The sequence below is a fragment of the Triplophysa dalaica genome, chromosome 2 (genome assembly GCF_015846415.1).
Source record: "Triplophysa dalaica isolate WHDGS20190420 chromosome 2, ASM1584641v1, whole genome shotgun sequence".
Taxonomy (NCBI): domain Eukaryota; kingdom Metazoa; phylum Chordata; class Actinopteri; order Cypriniformes; family Nemacheilidae; genus Triplophysa; species Triplophysa dalaica.
Window position 1 is genome coordinate 6553440 of NC_079543.1, and position 22155 is coordinate 6575594.

At 38.4% G+C, this 22155-nt stretch overlaps 1 protein-coding gene across 6 annotated transcripts in view; it reads left to right on the forward strand.

The window, feature by feature from the left end:
• The first annotated feature begins 594 nt into the window (after positions 1-594).
• Positions 595-22155, forward strand: part of npnta (nephronectin a) — a 38487-nt gene continuing 16926 nt past the window's right edge. The window contains exons 1-5 of one of the 6 annotated variants that reach the window (XM_056736572.1): positions 595-855; positions 7849-7949; positions 11767-11817; positions 15614-15706; positions 19620-19706. In XM_056736572.1, the coding sequence (XP_056592550.1) occupies positions 776-855; positions 7849-7949; positions 11767-11817; positions 15614-15706; positions 19620-19706 (412 nt within the window). In that variant the 5' untranslated portion in view covers positions 595-775. The remainder of the gene's footprint in view (positions 856-7848; positions 7950-11766; positions 11818-15613; positions 15707-19619; positions 19707-22155) is intronic. The other 5 variants (XM_056736583.1, XM_056736610.1, XM_056736591.1 and 2 more) reach the window with 5 other exon arrangements.

A 22155-nucleotide genomic window follows, 5' to 3' on the forward strand; every position in this document is an offset into this window, starting at 1 on the left:
GCTTTTCTTAAAGTGTAGAACATGAACAAATAAGACCAGATATAGATGTAGTCTGGGATGCATGTGTATAAGTGTTCACACAATGAAAATGGAGTTGAAATGTAATGACGCACTGTGCCATGTGCCCTCTGACCAAAGTTATGGGAAACTGTAAATGAGACGTCACCCCACACACGACTTCTGCAAACCTGAAGCTCAAGTGATGAGTTGGAGGCATAAATCAAGTTTCAGCACCAGTTTTACGTGACGCAGTTGCCCTTCTGTCTGCTAACTATGTTTATATGTATCAGTATACAGGCCAACAACAAATTGTATTCACAATAAGAAATGTTTCCCAACTATATTAATTTTGTGCATCAGCCTGTAGACATTGCCAGTGGTTCAGCTATTGAAACGTGTATTGTACGTGTAATGTGAAATTGTAATATATATGTTTTATTTATTTCATAGTGCGGACCTATATAATTGATATTGAATCAAACATGTATATGTAATGTAATCGTGCTGTGTGCGCTCAAGTCGCCTTATTGGATGTACAGCTCGCACAGAGGGTGTGGAGAGAGAGAGCGAGAGAGGGAGAGCGCAGGGAGCGCGCGGCACGGGTCACTATCGGAGGAGCGCACCGCAGACAGAGGTACCGCTAAACTCTCATAGACGAACAGCTGTGTATGTGTCCTGCTGGACTCGCTGTTAATCCTTCAGTAGGTTCGGATCTAGCAGTCATTATCATCCCGACGCTGGAGACCTGCGGAGACGTTTGGATATACTGCGGCATATGAGCGTGGGAATGTGGATGATAAAGTTCGCGTTGATTTGGACCTGCTGGTTCGGAGTACGCGCCGATTTCGATAGCAGGTGAGACGAGGATGATAGCGTCAGTGTGATGTGAATGAAAGTGCGATTGTTTGTTTTAAAACATATGTTTAGGACAGTATACTTTTTATGATGCGTTTTTCTTAAAGCGTAACAGGTTAAACCCAGACGCAGTTGCGAGGTCTACTTGGAATAAACATGATTTTAAAATAGTAAAAACAAGTCACCGTGTTTTTGGTTGATTGGCATTTGCGTCATTTTACAAATATCATGGGTTTACTATAGTAAGACCGTCATTCATTTTCATAAGGGTTGGTGATCAGTTAAATTTAGGACGCATGTTAAGTTCGTGTTACTGTTGTCAATCAGTAAAGTGAACTCGTGAACATTTGTTTCGCAGCTGCTTCTAGGAAATATTTACAAAGCAAGATTCATGCGCATTTGTGACATTTTCATTTCATTCTCCAATGCTTATTGTGTTTTCAAACATATGTAAAACGATTTCACATTGAAAGATTGTTTTTGCAAAACGCCTTACACACTTAGCCTATTTATCTTCGCTCCTGGGCGATCAGCGCACGCGTTCCCGGTTTTTTCGTGTCCCGACATGAAAGGTGAAATATGCGGTGAGCAGAAACGTGCCAAAGATTCAAATCTCCTTAAAGCGTCAGTAAGATTAAAGGAGATCAAATGGCCATACTCGAAATTAAGTGCGCACACCTCAGGGCCTTTGTTAGAGAGGTATAGGCTCCTCTTATCCTATGGAACTTAATTTCAAACTGAGCATGTCTTATTATGATCTTATTTATGTCTTCATTTGTGCAACTCATTCCTTAATAACATAATGTTTAATTCCGACATTACTTGAATACTAAATTATGGTCAAAAGTAAAGCGCATGCACCTCTTAATTTAATACTCGGCAATTGCATTGTTCATTAAATGCGTCCCTCTTAAACATTTATATACATTTTGCAATGCTTCAATTAAGGTTCTTGAGGGGTTCCTTGTAACGATGTCATAGAAGAACCAACAACTTCTTATCTTCTTCCTCTGTATCTGTACCTTTTGTACAACAGGTTCCTTGTGGAACCATACAGCCTGACTAATGCTCTCAAAAACCTTTAATGTAGTTACATCATTTCAAAATGCATTGTACAAAGCAATATTCATAAGCATGCACTGCTGATGAAATGTGTCGTTTTTGTGTCACTACCAATCAGAACTAGAATACCATTCCCCTTGTCTTCCATTGCTCATAAAACGGAAAACGTTTTCATTCGCTGCCATCGCTTGGTTCCTACGGTGTTCTGCTAAGACAAAGACCACCCAAACGTGGATGTCTATATGAATGCAACTCCAGCAGTTATCTTTAAGGCATCTTTTATCTTACTCTCTGGGAAGCATTTTGTCCTTTGGCAAGATGACAAATAGCTGTCCTTCCAAATGGACTGAAAATGTATTCACTGGCATAAAGATGCATTGCGCTAAATCTCAACTTGGCTATGATTTTACCCCGTGTTTATCATTGCCAGTTGCCTCGAGGGAGGAACAAAGCTATGTGGTTTTACTGACACATCCATGCACATACATGCAAACATTAACAACAGGCTTTTGGTCAAACATTATCAGCGCTGACACAATAATTAACCAATCCATATTAGTCATTTTTTTCCCAACCATGCTCAGTTAAGCACAATAATGCAATTGTTTATTTTCACATACAAAACAGAATGTTATTTTCTAATATCTCATATATCACTGATGTAATATTGATTCCCCTCCTCTGGGCATGGCTTGTCTTGGCATTTCAGGAACGAGAGCCGCCCGACGTAATGAAGGCGTGCATTAACCTGCTGGCGTGCATTATTAATTTCTGCAGTGATGGAGGAAGCTTGTCACCGGGGCCATTATTTGCCAATTTGCCATGCTTATAAACCCGCTTCGCCGCCCCGATCTAAATTCATAGAGAATATAGCACGAGAGGTCCATTCATTATTTTCAGGCCCTTGGCAGGGGCCGTTAAGCTGATATCTAATGGCTCGTGCCATACCTGAGGGATGTGACAGTCTGTTAAACCACAAACTTGTCATCTGATGACATGATAACAAGTGTTATCAATAATAGAGACGCAGAGATGTTAAAATGTCCCATCAATGGGAAATCTTAGTGTGTACTTTGGAAGAAAGGATTGTTGAACAGTTTTTGTGACTGTACTTTTGTATAGTTTTATCTTGTCTTTATCTGACTTTCAATTGATTTCTCCATCTGAATGGCATGAAGGTCACTATGTCTTTTATTGGTTTGTACTGTACTTTCAACAAGATTGAACTCATTCCATCTATCTAGCCAATGGCAGTCTGAATCATCATTATGGTTACTGTATAGCCTAGTCATTAGTATTACTATTATAAGTATTTTTGGAATTATTAATAACACCGCTATTATTATTATTATAATTATTAGCAAATATAATTATTATTATTACTCATATTATTATTATTACAATTATGTTACTATTATGTGACCTACTGCATTAATGAGCAAGTATTTGACTATTTTTTATAATAACCGCAATGTTCATTTATTAACCGCTTGCACTTGGATGTTTTTGTAAATCAATCCTTACTTTGAAATGACAGACAGTTCGGAAGACACATTCGGCTGTCACAATGTAAAATCTTCACTGCACGATTATCGTGGCAAAAATAATTTACTGCCAGCAGTCAAAATCATTTTCAATTTATTTATTCGGATTCATCTCCAAATACAACTAATGGAAATGGGTAGACTAGACTAGAGAGTCTGTAACCCTTGCGGCTATAATAGGTCAAAAGTTAGAGATTAGTTGTGTACCATGCATTAGAATCAGAAGGAGCTTTATTACCAAGTATGTTTACACACACAAGGAATTTGACTTGGCGACAGGAGCTTTTTGAAGAAGAAAGTGTACACATGGTGCAAACATAGTGCAAATATATATCAAGATAGAAAAAAGAAATGAAAAATTAACCGAAAACAATAATGCACTTTATGTCTGTATCAGCCCAATAATAAAATCAGGACGATATATTTAAGCCAATAAATTTGTTCCAGGCTCAGAAAAATGTGTATGTGTATATATTTAAAAACTGTATATCGATATTGTATTAATACCTAATACTCCACATATGATAATATTGTACATTTTACAGGTCTTGTCAACACCTCTACATTGTGACACCCCTTAGCCCAAATCATGGGGGCTTAACACCCCTTTGTGTGTATGTTTATGTACTTTGTGTGTATAGTATATAAGAACATTTGACAAAAGAGTTTTGTTAACAATTTCTTGCATAGTGTTTCAAAAACTATTCTTACTGAATGCACTACCCCCAGAAGCCTGTTATCAAATCATGAGGTTATTTCAGATTTCGACAGAATAGCAATATTGCATTAGAAATGCCTTTAGAAATGCATTGTATCTAACAACTTGCCTCTGTTATCTCTAATGGTTTTTGTATCCTAGGGGATACAAACATTTGAGAGTGGGTGGGTGAAGGGACTGGGAGCGAGAAGGCCATGTTTCTGAGAAAAATATTGAAGACAAGGTCCCAACAATACAAATGTTAAGTGACCAGAGAGTGTCATATTGTTTTCTTGTAATCTTTGTGAAGGGCCATGTATATGCTACGATGAAATGATGTGTTCTCCGCAGACTTTTTAATCATAGGAGACTGAAATGCTCAAAAGTGCTGATTCAAGAGCTGCATAAACGCATTTGGCAGATGCTTTTAACCAAAGTGAGACACAGTGCATTTAAGGTATACGTTTTATAACAGGAGTGCACATCAGCCAATAGAAAATAAAATTGTGTGCTTATCATCATGACAACTGCTCTGACGCTGTCCAGTTGTAAGAAATACGCATACTTTCCAGGAACAATTATAGGAACTGTTTAGTGGACCCCTCGGCCACATTTTCCAGTCCAACACTCGTGAACCCATTGGTCGACGGCTTAAAGACACCCCAAGCACACATATCTTGCACCCGAAACAGCAGAAGCATTTATTGTTGCTTTAAAGAAATGTTAGCAATGGTTCGATTCCCGCATAGTGTAAAATAAAGTGAACTTTCTTTGACCGGTGTGTCGGTTCGCACACGCACAGTTTCTATATTAAGACTTAAGTGAATGGAGACAGGCCGGCTTTCAAGCGCCTGTTTCAAAGACGCGTATCTAATTGTGTGCCAGTCTGTGGAGGTGGCAGAGGAATGTGAAGGGCTGTAATTATACCCCCCCCCCCCTCTGAGTGCCGTCGGATGTCACCATTCATATACATTCGCAAACGTTGACGCACTGTGGGACCACATGAATAGCGACGGACCGCTGCAGACAAATGAAATCTCGAAAGGCATGCATTTTTCATGACATCTCTACCTTTAATGTACCGTAGCACAAATATAATAGCACCTAGCTCTAATTTCGTGACCCGGCTGGCTCTTTTGAGGAGGCGGGACGGAGTTGCGTTATGGAGGTATTTGTGTACCGCTTTAATCCCAGATTGAGTATATTTAACAAGGTGAGGAAAGACGCCCTGTTAGGTGTACGAGGGATTTGTTGTGACAGTCTTGTTACTTCACGTAGGCACAGAGCATGGCGCCAGTTCCTCGGTGGGCCATTCTCTCTCTCTTTCTCTCTCTCTCTCTCTCTCTCTCTCTCTCTCAGTTTAGTATCTCGTTGGATCGGGCCCAGAGTTCGCAGATTACTGACTGGCACGCAATTTTATGCCCGGCTCTTGTCTCCACTGGGTCGAGCACTGATTTTCTTTCCTTCCTTCCTTTCTTTCTTTCTTTCTTTCTTTCTTTCTTTCTTTCTTTCTTTCGTAGCTCTGCGTTTGTGTATGTGATTGAACCGATGTTACAGGTGAGGTGTAGAGGATTGACAGCCCGAAGCCAAACACAACCGCGTTTGCATGCGCGCCGTGTCTCCGAAGCAGTTGTGAAGTTCTCTGCCGGGCTGCACACAAACATTTCTCCACAGCCTGTCATTCTTACTTAGTGCTTACCATCAGGCTCTCTTACTGTAGTGGCGGTCATGGACACATTAGCATTTTCAGTGCCTCGCGCGTGGAGGCTAACTCGAGGCGATGGTGCAGTATGTGTACAAAATCTGCTATTATTTCTCTCGGTTACACGTGCAACACCTGAGAGAATAAATATGTGCATTTGTGTTTACACAAACGTTTTTTTGGTTTCCTCTGTGGAAAACAAAAGAAGATATTTTGAGAGATGTCAAAAGTCATTTTGGTTGTTTGGTTACCAACGTTCTTCAAAACATCTTCTTTTGTGTTCTGCAGACGAATGAAAGTCATACAGGTTTGGAGTGACATGAGGGTAAATGAATATTGAAAGAATTCTTTTTTAGGGGGGTGAACTATTGCTTTAAGAAGGGCCTTCAGCCCTGGTTAAACTTGACTGCGGCGGTTGTTAAAATAAGACCTTGTTTATTATAATATAGTTTCTTCCATTATGATCTTATTCTCACCCTGTCTGTCTTGTTTTCTCTTTCCATGCTTAGGTAGCCAGGCAAGTTCGGTAAAAGTTTTATTTTAGGTTTCCAATTTTTTTAACCCATGATCCAATTACCTCACGTGACGTGACGTGTGCATTCCCTTTGCTTATTTTCACAGACCATAAAAGGTTTTACTCTCTTTTTACTTTTCTGAAAACATTTGGAGCGCCGCTTATGAAACAAGTCCGTAATCCCTGTGTGTGCTGCCAAGAAATTCCCTTTTTCAAAAGCGGTTCGGCTGTTCTTGTGGCGGCACCTTTTCTACTTTATGAAAAATGAGTTTTAAATAGCCTAGGATAATGTTTTCCAAAAATCTGTCACATTCGTCTTCACTGTTGGGTCATGTAACGTATCCCTTTGAAAAATCATCATTTTTGCCAATAGCTTCCCTCTAGCTACAGGCAGAAGTGCAGGGCGAGTTTGTTTTACAATATCTCTGCCCAGCGCATCCAACATCAAAACAGCAGAACATCTGCCCCTGGTATGGTGCAGCGGGGTGATAACTCATGGTGGTCTTATCTACAGCCCCGGTGTCACTGAAAACAACCGAGGCTTTGTGAATATAGATTAGACATCACTAGCTGACTGATGCTATGGATAATTCAACAACAATAAAACTGTAGTTACTTCTGACTAGCAAATAGGCGCATATTTTTGGCAAATTCACTGGATTTTTGGTGGATTACATCGATTGATGAAGGAGACTCAGAAACCTGAAAAGAATTAAAGCTGCAATCTGTATCTTTTGTTTTAGTTAAAAATAAACAGAAATCAGTATTTGAGCAGTTTTGAAAACAGTACTTCTTGAATTATGCATTGAATACTGTCGGTTTGATATCATTTGACAACTCACATAGAGAAAAGGACATCAATTAACCTGCAATTTTATGTTTCCAACAGAGATGGCGACAGAGAGGCAAACATTAAGAATAGAAGGTTTAATCAGTTTTGTGTACGATTCAAGTTTGTTTTAGTTGAACGTTTCTACTGCAATTCTTTTGTTGACAGATGTTATTAATCCAAATGTTGATTTGCAGCAATTGTGCATGGCTTTAAATATTAACTATATACAATATTTCCTGTATAGTAAAATGTAGGATTGCAGGATTTTGATAATTTTGAGATATCATGTCTGTGATATGCTATAGAAGGTACATTCTCACTACATACAGTAAGAGCAGTGATAAACAAGATATTAATAGATACAATAGAACAAGATACACCATTGCCATTACTCTGAATGCGTAGGGAATGCAAAGTTCGTCCTTCAAGTAAAAAGAGCCAATCATCCATCAGTAAAGTCTGACGTTTTTTCTGAGGCGGGGCTTCACACTTATGTCATACAACCTGTAAAAATGTTTCTAAAGGTACTAAAAGCAGACCAACTGCTAAGCGTTTGTTTGCCAAAGTATGCACATTGCAATTGCCACTTAACTGTCTGTTGTGCAGTGATTCGCCCAAACTGATCAAACTGTGTCCTGACAGGTGGCCCAGGCAGATGGCCTCATCCAACGGGCTGTGCCGATACGGCGGCCGCTTCGACTGCTGCTGGGGTTGGACGCGCGTCTCCTGGGGCCAGTGCCAGCGTGAGTAACTGCTGCTGGAGTGGGTGATCTGGGCTGTGTGGGGCTAAGCTTAAGGGGCATCTACACTGTATCTTCTATAGCCTTCTCTTAAAGTTGCAATCAATAATTTTTGCGTAAAAATTAACAAAAATTTGTTTTTTTGCAAGTACATTGAAATCAGTGTGAAAACTGTAAGAGACGATTTTACAGGATTTTGACATCAATTAATTTTTACCCACGTATAGATAAGTACTGTATGCGAAGAAACCTGCTAATTTTGGGTTTCAAACAGAGATGGCGATGGAAACGCTAAAGTTACAGATTGCAGCTTTTAGCAATAACACTGCAAGTCACCAGATCATTGGCGAAAATGTCATTTTTTAAATATAGATAGCCTAAAAAAATGTAATTAGCAAAAACAAAATTTACTATAATCCAAATTGTGGCACATGATTTTAAACGCTGATTCGTTTGAATATTTCCACCACATGAATTGGTGACTTGTATCACTTTTATAGAAGTGTTAGAGAGCGGTACGGTCAGGTCACACGGTTATATCTTGGGAACTACAGCTTTAAATTTCTTGCCGACTAACACAAGGATTATCGCAAGAAAATACCTCGACGTAATCCAGTTTGCCTTGGAGATATTCTACATGACACCCAATATTATGTGGGTCAGTCATTTGGAATAATTAAAAGGTACAACGAGTAGCTGCCGCAACAGCACCACATTCCTGTGGAATTAGTTTGGAGCCCATAAAAAGCTTTATAATTGAATTAACGGCATACCGGCAACCACCGCATGAACACACAGAGCCCACACAGAAGTATTATCACGGTATCTCTATTGAAAAACGTCTACACTAAGCATTAAATTTAGATGTCTGACGCCGCTCCCAACTTTCCAGTATAAATCTAGTGTAAAAATGTCATTTGGTGTCGGCACATTACCCATAATGCACTAGCATAAATTGTATCAAATATCTAATGTGGGCTCAATTTCACCCCAGAAGTGATGAGACCACTCAAATCTTACAGCACATTAATCAGGTAATGATTTTCAAGTACGGATTAGCACATTTTAAAGCGTTATAGTGGAATCAGAGGATGTGCCTCCGGTGCTTGTATTAATAAGGTTTTACACTTCATTTATCCGCTGCCATATGTCTGCTGCGAAACCTAAATGGCCCGATATAGCACGGGCTTCTGCATGAGTGTTTGACTGTTCAAAATGGAAACTGCCTAACGCTGATTCATACTCCGTGATGCATGGCAATATTAGCGGCGCTATGTATCGGGCAGTCTGACAAATGCGAGATTCTCTGCATGGCTTGCGCACATGATAGACCGGCTGTCGTCTTTGCTACACAATCGCAGTTTATCTGGGGTCACGCCCATGGGCTTCAAAAGGCTTCGGCAGTGAAACTCAATGCTAACGCTTGCGCTGTTGTGGATTGCTGTCATTCTGATTTTTGTCATATTTTCTCACATGTAAGACAGTGTTTGTGTGATTGTGTTTGTTTGTGTGGACAAGTGTGTAAATGTCTCTCACACTGCACGTGGAAAAAAATGTTAAACTAATAACGCATTTGATGTAAACATGTTTTTTTTACGAAATACAAACATTTTCACTTAGCTCTTTGTCCTATTTGGCAAGCTTTTCTGTAACTTCACACCATTGTTTTTAAGGATATGTTCCTTTTTGTTGGTTTTGTTTTATTTTTTTGCATGAATGATTTTTCCTATTCCGATTTTTAAGAAAGCGCTGCCTACCTTCACTGCTCGGCATGAGAACTTCCCTGTTTGATACAGACCGCTGAAGTCCGTAATAAATAAACAGTGAATCAATATGCACGGTTGGCGCTGAACCCGACCGATTGTATATCTGCTCTTGGTGACAAACAATAAACTGTCGGTGGTTCTTTACTCGCTTATTTGAACTGGAAAATTTGTCAGTGAATAGAAAGTGTGCCGGGGACGTTAAAGGCTCCATCATGGCTGATTACGTGACCGCCGCATCTCACATCTTTGATAAAATTGCTGCTGTTTGTTTTAGCCGGTCGGTGATCACAGAGGGCGACTACTCGCATTGAAAGCGAATGCCCTAATGAATGCAGCCCCGAACACAAAGTCCTCTGTGAAAGTGAAGTGCACCCTTCTGAAATGCTTTTCTAATGTTCTTTCAGTCAGAGGCTTTGCCGGGCGCTGCAGTCGGAGGCTATTAACTGAACATGAAGCTGAAATATTTGACTTTCTCAAAACAGCTGGCTTAAGGGGCAACCTTTTGTTTCGTGAGCTGAATGCATAATAAAGATTATACCTCAAACAGCTGAAATGAGATTTGCCACTCATAACACCCCAATCATCTAAAGTTAACAAGATCTGAAATAAGGAAGATTTTGATGAAGTTTCTTCCAGAGAACGATGTACTTTGGCCCAGGATGTAGAGGAATGCATTTTTTTGGTCTCACCCTGCTGTAAATATCATTTGAACATTTTAACTTTATTGATCGCTCAAAGATCTAGAAAAATGTCCAAGATGCTTTTTTAAAGAATCTAAAAAATACGCAAACAAATTATTTGAATGACACACCGATACAGAACTTGTGGTTAACGCTAAGAGACAAACACAATCTCACAGAAATTTCTTACAAGGTGTCTAGTTTGTATGCATTCATACAATCTCATTTATACATTTAAGTATGATTTTCTATGCACGAGTGGCAGTTAGGGTTTGGGGGTGTGGCTTCAGTATGACTTTTTTCTAGTAATCTTACGTTTTTGTACGATTCACATAATACATTTCATAGAAATTAGCTTCTTCGTAAAATGGTTATGAATTATCGTTAGATCAGGTTGGATAGTCTGTATGTATATATAATTTTATGATCCATCTTTAAGAATGTCCAATAACCTTATATTTATTTATTTCAGTGATACACCAATAGTCCAACACAATATACATTTATTACGATTTGCATTCGTGCCATTGATGGTTAAGTTTGGGGGCGGTGTTAGAGTAGGGACTTCAGTTTAGCTTTTTCTACAAATATTACATTTTTGTACGATTCACATTATACAGAATTATAGGAATTAGCCGCCTCATAAAATAGTCTGACTTCCTGTGAGATCAGGGTGGATAGTCAACATGCATTTTTTAGGATTACGAGCACTGATAGTTCACCCATCACCCAATGTCCAAGATGCTTTTAGTCGTTTATTTAAGTGACACACAGATACATAACTCGTCGTTAACACTGATAGTCCAACAATATCTCCGAAAAATGTTACGAGGTGGCTGATGCCATTTTGTTCTTTTGTATATTCTTTCGTGCACGTGCATGGTTAAGATTAGGGGCGGTTTTAGGGGTGCCGCTTCAGTGTTGCTTTTTTTCGACAAATCTTAAATATTTGTTTGATTTACATCGTACAAATTCATAGGAATTATCCACCTTGTAAAATAGTCACGAATTCCTGGGAGATCAGACTGCATAGTCAGTTTCATTTGATAAATCTAAATTTTTTACTTAACTTGCAAAAATATAATTTTATGTAGAAATTCTAATATCGACTAATACTAATAATTGACCAAATTTTGTATAAAACCTATACTTAACATAATAATGTTTTCCATTTTTGTCAATAACATTAAATTCGTTTAAGTAAGATTTGCGTCACCACGTGTAATGTGAGAGTCTGAGATGTGTTTGAGTTTGTACAATGTGTATGTGTGCGTTTGGAGTGCTTGTCCATCATCCGCATGGCTTCCACATAATGTTTTCATCTCACTTAGACAAAGCTTTCTTTTCTTTTTTGTCTGGCGGTTTGTTTTGCAGCTCTCTACATCTTAACCCGCAGAGTAATCGGGATAAGGTGCCAACCCCAAGGTTAGCGCCACATCATATTTCCTTTGCAATCATCTTGGCCGAGCATCATTCTGAGCGTGCATCCTCTGAATTCCAAGTTCCCGTTTATTTATAGACGCCACTCACATACATGCACCGTTGAGAATCTCCTGATATCCTGTGAACACTTCACACCTGCTCCGGCTCCCATTTGAATATCTGCTTGCTCCGGGATATTTGGATATCAGTGTTTATTTTAACTTGTTTTGTTTGTTCCCCAATAATTTGAACGATGAAGGATCTCACTCCTTGGTCTGCGGGGATTTGTGGCCCATTTGTTGTGTTTATTCAGAGAAGAGAAGTAATTGGGTGGGAGAGTGTTACGTGTCAGGGTCTAACATGTGTTGCAGATTTGAGCACCACAGCTGAAGAAGAACAGCTGAGCCACGGGTTCAATTACTTGAGTTAAATCATTGTGTTTTTTCAAAGCATTAAATGTTCCTGCAGGTTTTTGCTGGTCATAAAGTGTCCAAAATGGTTGGGATGCATTTGCCTTTCCACATCCATGAAATGTGAATAAAAAGTTGAGAAATTTCATACCAGGGCCAAGAAGCCCTTCGATCCCTCACCTTGCTTGGCCAAGTCAAACTCTTAAAAGTATTTTTAATCAGAGTAATCTGAAATTTATGCTGAATTTGCCATTTACTTGTCCAGCGTATTGCTCATGCGTCATACGAGGAATTGAAAGGTCTGCTATGCTGAGAATGAAGGTCTAGATGGTTGAGTGCCACTTGCGGGTAAGAGAGGAGCTAGCTGATTTCAAGCCAGCGGTACCATTTGATGTAGTCAGCCGGGTACTTCCCGTGGCCAGTTTCGCCTGCGGTGTGCGTTCCAAGTGTCCACATTTCTGCAAGCGGCACTGCAGCGGATAGGTTTCCTTTTAAAGCCCCCTCTTAAGCGCCCCATGCGTCAGCACTTAAAAATATAACCGTAGCCTGTGATCAAGCTGCATCCCGCCAGGATTAATCCGCGATTTCATCACATTTGATAACTGTCTGGTTGGCTGGATAAGGCAGCCGCCGGGATAAACTTCCAATGTCAGAGAACTCGGCTGGTTTCCTTGTGTTTCTCTTGCCAGCTCGGGCTTAAGCACCAAATTAGGGCCCATGTTTGTCCTTTTGTGTTCTAATTTCAGGGTTTGATCTCACTGTCTAACCTCTATATTGAATATCACAGGTTAAAAGGAGGGGGATGTGGCTCCTTGGTGTGCTTACACCGTCTAATAAGGTAGAATGAGACGGGCAGATTCCTATCTCCTGATTTTGGCAGGGAGGGCTAATGCTTTTCCGCCCTTGTGCGGTTTAAAGAGTGTTCGGACACTGAAATGAGATATCGGTGGCTCTTTGGTGAACAAACAGGATTCTTGTCTTGCTTTCTCCATATTAGGCCCAATTGATTTCGAGACGAACGGGAAACAAGCTCAATATTGTTTGAAGACAGTAGTCATGTTATTACTGTTAAGAAAGATTGTTAAGTAAAATTATTGAGATCCATGATTAAAAATAAATATGTTTGATGTTTGGGTGTGTGTAAACCGTTTTCAGTGTGTACAAAAAAAAGATGTGATTCATATTCATGTTCCTTTTACTTTCTTATAATGTTAACATTTAAAATATGTTTATATACATTTTTATTGATTTTTGCATTCATTACATACATTTTTATTTTGCATTGTTTGAGTAACAAAAACATTGAACACCATACAGGGTTAAACAGTTCAAACAACAAAAAGTGTGTGAAGTATTTAAAGAAAACGTCATATTGTTATATAATGTTTTTGTGCATTCAGAATTGAGGTACTTGTCATCAGTTCAGTATCAAGAGACGTGGATACACTCTTTTTGCATCTGTTACTGTATGTATCCATATACTGTATTAAAACATAACATTTTCTAATAACGGTTTGATAATCAGTAACAGTAATGAATTAATTGTAATGATAAAAACACTTATTTTTAGGGATGCGCGATAAATTATCGGCCATATCGGTATCGGCCATTAAATGACCATTTTAATGTTATCGGTATAGGCCCGATAATAAAAATAAGCGGATATATTATAGCCAATAAATTATAAATAATTTCATCTGATTAAACCACTTCAGTTGCACACTATTCACAATTAAAATACTGTACAGTACTGTCTTTGTGTCATGATCATTCACACCAGTTGATGTATGTACAGTATATTATAGGAACATAAGACTATTGTTTGAAAGAGTGTTGAGACCTGTTAAACTTTTGGCTATTAAGAACACTCTATAATTTGTTTATTAAATAAAAATGATCAGAAAAGTTAAAAAGTTAAAGAATCTTTAACTAGTGTAAAGTAGGCTTGGTTCATGATTTTCAGGGAAAAAAGAGAACTATTGGTTAACTTGTTTTCTGCAGTGAATATTTGTCAAATAAAAGCAGTTGCCCACTTTTAGCCTTTTGTTTCACTCTCAGAGAATATTAATATTCAGATACAATATATCCGTTTTCGCTTTCAGTATTAAAGAATTATAGGTTATCGTTATTGACCAAAATATACATATCGGTACATCCCTACTTATTTTTATACTTAGTAATGCTACATCTTATCGAAAATTTGCAGTAATCAAATAAATTTTAATGCCATGTTATTTTTTTTTTCCTCAATATAATTGTATGTAACATTCCTGCTAAATATCATTCAAAACAAAATGCAAAATTGCAAAAATTGTGAATGCTATAGATATAAACTGAAATTGAATTGATTATTTAGAGAGTTGTGATCCACCCTCATGGCTCCTTTCTTATTCTGAGAATGACAACATGGAGGAAAATTAGCGCCTCTATAATTGGAGACTCAATGAAGCTTTTAATGGAAATTAGTCTCATCTGACTGCAGGTTGGGGTCTAATAAGCCACGCTTGAGAGTTCTGCGATAAACCGGCTAAGTCTAGTCCAGTCGAGGATTTCCAGGCTCAGTCTTCCGATTTGAATACTTTTTAATAGATATGAAAAGTACGTACTGTAATTAAGTTAAATTAGGCCACTTTTTCCACACCGAGATGACCTGAATTCACTCTATTTTTAAATATGAAGAACTGTTGTATGTTGGTATTGGGACATACTTCAATGTCAAAAAATTAGGTCTTGATATGAAAGATCCATTTGTTAAATAGCCACATAGTGCAAGGGGTAGATTTAATGTAAAATATACACTGAAGGATGCTTCGACATTCTGTTTTGAGATTAGTTTGTTTTGGGACACGCTTATCCTATTCTGGAGTGGGACAGAAAAATGGTTTCTAAATTGCTACCTAGGCTACAAAGTCAGAATCCTGTATGAAAGACAAATATTATGAGTATTAAGATTTAGCTTTATTGGAATTCCCCTTCTTTATTTTGAAAAAGTTGAAGGGATCTATGAACCCCAGCACCCCTGATCCCAGATCATAAAGGTTTTTGATATTCTGGAGCTCTAGGCCGTTTCCAAATTCAAATGTGAGAATGTAATGAGTCGTAAAGCAGAAGTGAGATGGACCGTAGACTCTGCATGTCCCAAGTTCATTAAAATGACCAGGCAAACAATGAATTATTGATGCAGGAGGCCAGTGTTCCAAAACAATGTTTTCTGTGGATCTTTCGACACAGTATCCTCAAGGTCTAATAGTACACACGTTCTTGTTGCCAATAGCAATATGGGTGATGTTTCTTGGCGGAAACACTACAGGCGGTTTCATGTTTTGATGTCTGTTACATTGACACTGAGATGGAGTTTTATATTATACTGATTGTCTTTTTGCCAACAGCGGTTTGTCAGCACGGATGTAAACATGGAGAATGTGTGGGAACCAACAAGTGCAAGTGTCATCCAGGTTATACAGGAAAAACATGTAACCAAGGTAAGTGCTCAAGTTGGTTTTGAAGTTTTAATGGGATATACCAATTTTCACAAGTTGGATTGCCAGAGTGGCATTCTTGGTGTCAAAACACATTAATGAATGGATCAGTGCAATTTGAAAGTTACCCACAAAATCTGCCCAGCGCTGATAAAAAAATTCGATGAACGACTGCATTTTCAAAAAAGACAATCCCAAAATTAAATTGTGGTTTGTTTTTATTTTTTTGTAATGTAAATGTTTACTTTAAATTAGTTTAAGATTTTTTGAAAGCGGATGTTCTGAGTAAGCCCCTCTTGGCCGAAGGACAATTATTTTATATTACCTTTCGGTTCTAATTTTTTATTATTAAAGTGGCGTTTTTAGTTGCCAAAAATATTTTTTCACTGCTAGTTTTTGTTTTTCATTTATAACTGCAATTTTAAAAACGCCCCCCCAAACTAAAAATCTTTATTTCTATTTCTATTTTTGTATTCTTTTGTTTTTAATGCAGTGAAAATATACTTAACCCTTTCCTAAAATAAATCTATTTTTAGTTACCAACTGGGTTTTCAAAAGAAGAAAATATTTATATTAAATTCAGTTTCGTAATTATTATTACAAATGTATCAGTTATTGTTTTTATTGCAATACGTTGTTTTAAGTTAAGACCCTCAACCCGAAAACCTCAAAAAAAATTCTGAAATAAAGATTATGATGTTTTTTATCTTTCCAAATATATATTTGTCCCTGCTGTTTTTTGTTTTGTTTTGCCAAGAGAAAACAAACTCTGTCAACATGTTTTATGTTGATTTTAAAGCACCGATTTGTCAATGACTTCATTTAAAGTCCTCTTGATGCAGTTGCCACACTGTACGCCTAATCAACACATCGTATTGGCAGTCGTGGGCCGTTCTATAGCTCTAAAAGATGCCAGCCCTCCCTTAAACAGATAACATCTCAATTACTGTCTTTAGAACACAGCGCCAAAAATAAAACAGAGCCACAGGAGCAGATTCTGTCTGAAGTCGTCTCATCAGAGAAACGCTGGCGTCGGAGATAACCCCTGATTTAAAACGGCATATTTCCATTTGAGAGAGAGCGAGCTTGGGGACTTACTGAGGATTCTCTGCCCTTGGAAGGAAAAGAGAGAAGGTGTAATTAAAAGACAGGATTGAATAGATAAACAATCCCCTCAGGAATGTGCAACTGAATTTTTCGGCGTGCCTTGCGTCACAGGTTCGTGTCGAGTTGATAGGGTCGCTCAGCCTCGCTGCTGGACCGGGCGGAAATTACTCCTCACAACAGGCGACTCTATCAACAGGTTTCTATCAGCTCATGAAGGATCTTATGGCAGATGCGATTAAACGTATCAGATTGTTTTTTTAAAGGAAATGACAGGCCGTTGTGTGACGTCAAGGGCTTATTTGTCCTGACGGGTGCTGTTGGGAGAAGACACTTGGGTGGCATATTAAAATGATCAGTGGAAATAATCTGGCATTTAATTTTGCACAGAAGTGCTGTCAAAGGCTTATCTGATTTAAATTAGCATGCTGTTTAAATGATCACCAAAGATACACATCATTTGTATTTCATTAGATATTTAAATGTTGATGGCCGCAATATGAAGTAGTAAATAAAGTTAAAATGATTTTATGTGAAAACAAACAATTTACTTTGTGAATCCGCATTGACCTCCTTTGATCTTCTCTGTTATGTCAGCGCCTGCAGTGCGTCTTCGCTCTGGCATAGCTGTCATGGAGATGATATTAGGCAGATGGGCATCTTCGCCAAGCACAAATAAAGCCATTAAAGCGTTAATCCATTTAGGAGCGAAATGACACCGAGAGGCATTTGGCCCGCCACGGATCAAATCAATTTAATCAGATGCTAATTTTCTGCGGGGGTCTTGATGAATGAGAATCTGCTTACCTGCTGTTCCTTGTGGCTGTCAGGAATCCATTATGCCAGCCTGCCGGTGAACATCGAGCTTTTGTGGCGTTCTAGACATGAGAATAAATCTGTTTTGGTGAATGGACATCTAAGAATCACTTATTTAGTGTCACCCCCTTTGTGAACCATGTCGAGCCATTCTTTCTATTATAAAGTGTATGTAAGCCTCTGTAGTCCATCTAGTGCGGTTGTGAAAAGCAAAATATACATCCAGCATCAATGTTAAGATGTGAAGAATATAGGCAGTTATTGATCTTGTTTATGTAGAGACATCTTAAAGTACAGTAGCAAAAAACCTTATCCCCGCCCATTTTACAGGTTTAAAACACTGTCTTAACTTTTAAAGGAACAGTTCATTAAAAAAAAAAAAAAAAATTTAACCGTCATGTCATTCGGATCCTGTATATGACTTTTTGTTCTTTGATACACAAAAGAAGATATTTTGAGAAATGTTCATCAAAATATCTTCTTTAGTGTTCTGCGGAAGAAAAAAACACACTTTTGGAATGACATAAGGGTTAATAAAATTGCTTGAAAATTTTATGTGAACTGTCCCTTTAAGGATTTATAGGCAAATTGCTGAACACATCGCTCACCTGTTTAGGACACAGAGGCAAAGGATCGAGCCAAGATACATATATTCAAGAACAACAGAATTTGGACTAATTTCAGTGCATGAATTGGCTAACATTGTAAATTGTGAAATATGGCCTATTTGATGTCTTTCTCTGTGTCATTTCCAAAACCATGAACCGAGATCCGGTCTGTCAATGCTGGCGCGAGCGCACATTTCAACAGCTGCAGTATGCATCATTCACCCCATTGCTGGAGTTTCAACAAGCCAGGGGCATAATAACGGTTAATGTGTTTTGTTTATGGAAAAACCCAGTTCATTTCCATTTGATATTTAGAAGTTGCGAAGGCAAGCACAGCTGAAGGGATTAGACGGGATTTTTCACCTGTCATCATATAATTAAGTCATTAAGCCGATGCATTGTTCCGTAACACTGAGATTTTCCAGTGTCAGTCATAGACAGCTGTCGGTCATTGTACTGGGTATTTTTGAAAGCTGAAAGGTTATGCCGTACTCTAAGCGATGTAAATACCATACGCTTCAGGAACTTAATATGAGGTTTGCTCTTTTTTATGCCAATAATCATAATGTTCCTGAAGCTGATTTAGAAGAAACTGAGTCATCGTACTTTACTGTGTAATTATGCAGGTGATGCTGAACACTGCCAACTTTTAGATTCCTTTTATTTTCTCTAAAACAGTACATAAACACCCTATCATCATCTACATTATCTATTCTCGGCAGGCCAGAAATACAATGCTGTTCCTTTTTGCTTTTACAACGAAAAATGAAATCCAGAAAGACCTGGTTTATATTCTTAAGGTCAATGCGTTCACAATGCATTTTGCTTTTTTGAGCGTGTGAAATTTTTACATTCCTGTGTTTAAAAAGAATTTGGTTTATATGTTTCAAAGGTGGAAGGCTAGATAATAATTTAGACTATAGTTTTATTTTGAATTCATGCTTTTATTGTGAACAGTTCATCTGTGAATGATTGAAAATACATTAAAATTTAATAAAAACCATAATATTTGATGACACCAAAATGATTCATTATGATTTAATATTATTTAAAAAATCTCAAATTTTGACTTCCACTAATGTCACGAAGGTAATGTGGGCACGGAGAAACAATTACGGATAAAATCACATTCTCTTCGCCAAAATCTACTCAAATTCCCAAATTCCTGACTGAATATTTGCTTAGTCTTGAAGACACGTCTGTTATAAAAGTTAAATATTTTGGTGATGCCATTTTATGTTTTAATTTAATTAGCCAAAATCATATTTGCTGTATAATGCTATTATTCTCCTCTCCAGGGATGCAGACTGTTCAAAGGTGTGTTTGATAAATGTTTTGTATATGTTGTATATGTATCCTGTTGTTCTCTCTGTTCTCAAATCTCAAAGAAGAGCAGGGCTATATTAGCCCCCCAATATGGCACCCTCCTGTTTTTGTTCCAATGGACCACCAGCCGCTGGCGGTGCCCTCAGAGGGTGAGCTAATCCTCTCTGATCTTTACATAAGACCGCTTTCCGGACGACGCCCCAAATGCCACCCCTCCAGCCCACGTGCATGGTGCCCAGAGCGCATTCCCTTTTCTCTCTCTACCTCCGGCAGATCCAAGAGCACAGGCATGGCCGGAATGACAGCGAGAAAGCCACGCATGCCTTGGCAGAAACACACAATCTTCTCAAGAGATGTGGTGGTTCACGCTGGTCTTTTTATACCACACACACATATATCTTGTCTGTCAGATCCTCTGAACTCCTCAAGCAGAACATCTTTCATCTGTGAGCACTCAAGTGGCTGCCAGGCTGTCCATCCTCTGCTGTTTCTCTTTAACTTCTGCTTTGTTTCTCCTGTTCGCCTCTTCAGTCTCTGGCTCATCTCAAGATGTTATCATTGCTGTTGTTTGTCGTTGTCCACTTTTGAGGGCACGTTTCAGATCAAGCAAACTTGCCCCAGCGAAAATGTACTCGCTTTATTATTGTTTCCACCAGACTGAACTATTCAGCTTTTTGCCCGGTGCTGGAGCTCACGTTTTGTCATTTCTAAAGTCGGCTATTTTAGGAAAGTGACATTATATTCTGCCGTTCAGCTTTATTTTAGTGAGGAAAAGAGTCAACGATTCTTCAGCGACGTGCAGAAAAGTGTGTCTTCGCCTCTCTTGACAATAGAAGGAGTTACTGCTGAATAACTTTATTGATTGTCTAAACATTTTTATGAGAGCAGTTTGTCCATGTTCAGAGAGTTCAGCATTGGGATGTCAGACCCGAACCATAGACGGTAGGAAGATATTTACTCTAAACCAGAAACACAAGCAGGGATGGTTGTGAGGTCAGGTTGAACATTTAGCCTCGGGAGCTGAAATAAACGTATCATTTATCCATAGTCCACATTCATAATATTTTCCTCCTGTGGAACACAAAAGGTGGAGTAAAATAGATCGCAGCAGGCTTAAAGTTAAGAGCAGAGGAAAGAATTTCAGTCTAAAAATCAATGCTTAGCTATTGTATGACTTGAAAGGATGCTTTTAAAGAATTTTTCTGATTCCTTTTTTATAAAATGTTGACTTATTAAATAGCTTGTTTAAGGGCTGTAGACGGTTTCGAAGCAACAACATAAACGAACGTTACTGCGCATGCACGCTTTTTGTGGCCGATACACATCAGCAAAGAATAGAGTCCCTGCAGATTGTTTCTTAAAAAAAGCAAAAGAAATAACAAGTAAATGACATTAGCTAGCAAGTTAAAAGTATGTAAAGCCAGTATTATTTTGGGTAAACAGAAGAACTGTTACTTGGCTTAACTTAAAAACGACAAAGTTACCCTTTCAACAAATTGTTTCTTTTTATAACAATAACATACAATAAAATTGAACAAACTGTTTATTTAATACAATTATTATACAATAAAATATTAATACAATATAATTGTAATATAAATTTACATTGAGAATTTTACTTTTATCGGTTACGATGAAACCGTCTATATGTAGAATCCAGAAACCCTTGATGTTAGCAACACCGGTGGCCATTAAGTGAACTGCAGCCAGGAACTTGTTGCTTGTGCTGACATGTACCCAGTACCCTTGGCCAAAACAGTGACTGGCTTGGCGATGAAGAAATTATGACAGATTTAGTTGTTTTGTGTCATTCCACATTTCCAGCATTTCCAACAGGTTCCAACTAAGTGTTCTACTTAGATAGAAAAACATTATAAGTGTGCCAAAGCAACACTCAACATCACTCAAAAATGTGGTCAATCACAGCCTAGTTCTGTCAGATTACGTAAATTTTAGTGAGGTCAGAGCATCATTTTAAAAAAATAGTCTCACAAAGTTGTCAGATCTTTCTTTATCAGTTTGAAGTGTTTGCTGTTTTAAGATTTTTTTTAACTTTGAAACAGATAGATTCACTTTCTCCTAGATTGGACTACATAAAACAGTCTCTCACTATATCGACGTTATTTCTTGACTGACAGTGGGAAGTTATTGTAGCTGTCCACCCCCACTTCTGCTAATCATACCAGTCAAGTGACCTCCCCGCTGTGCCAATTACCGTTAATACAGTGCTATGGCTGTGTCATTCATCCATTTAAATCTGGGCCACCTGTCAAATATAGGCAGCATGGGGGTCTCCAGAATGCATTCCGCACATTACCGACCGCCAAAGATGGCGCCATTCGCTCAGTACTGAGCTATGCCGAAGACCCTCATGCAGCCTGGATCTATTTTCAGTCTGGTGCAAATGAGTCTGCGGGCTTCATGCTACGTGTCTGGCCTGTAAACTTGGCTGTGTACCTTACAATATTGAGATGTAAGTGATATAGCCCAGCGGAGGATCCGTGCGTCCTACTCTGGGATGATTCGTTGAGCGTGCAGGTGAAGCGTGTCTAAATTGAGGCGTAGTTGAAAATAAAATCTTCCTTTTCCTTGGTTAGA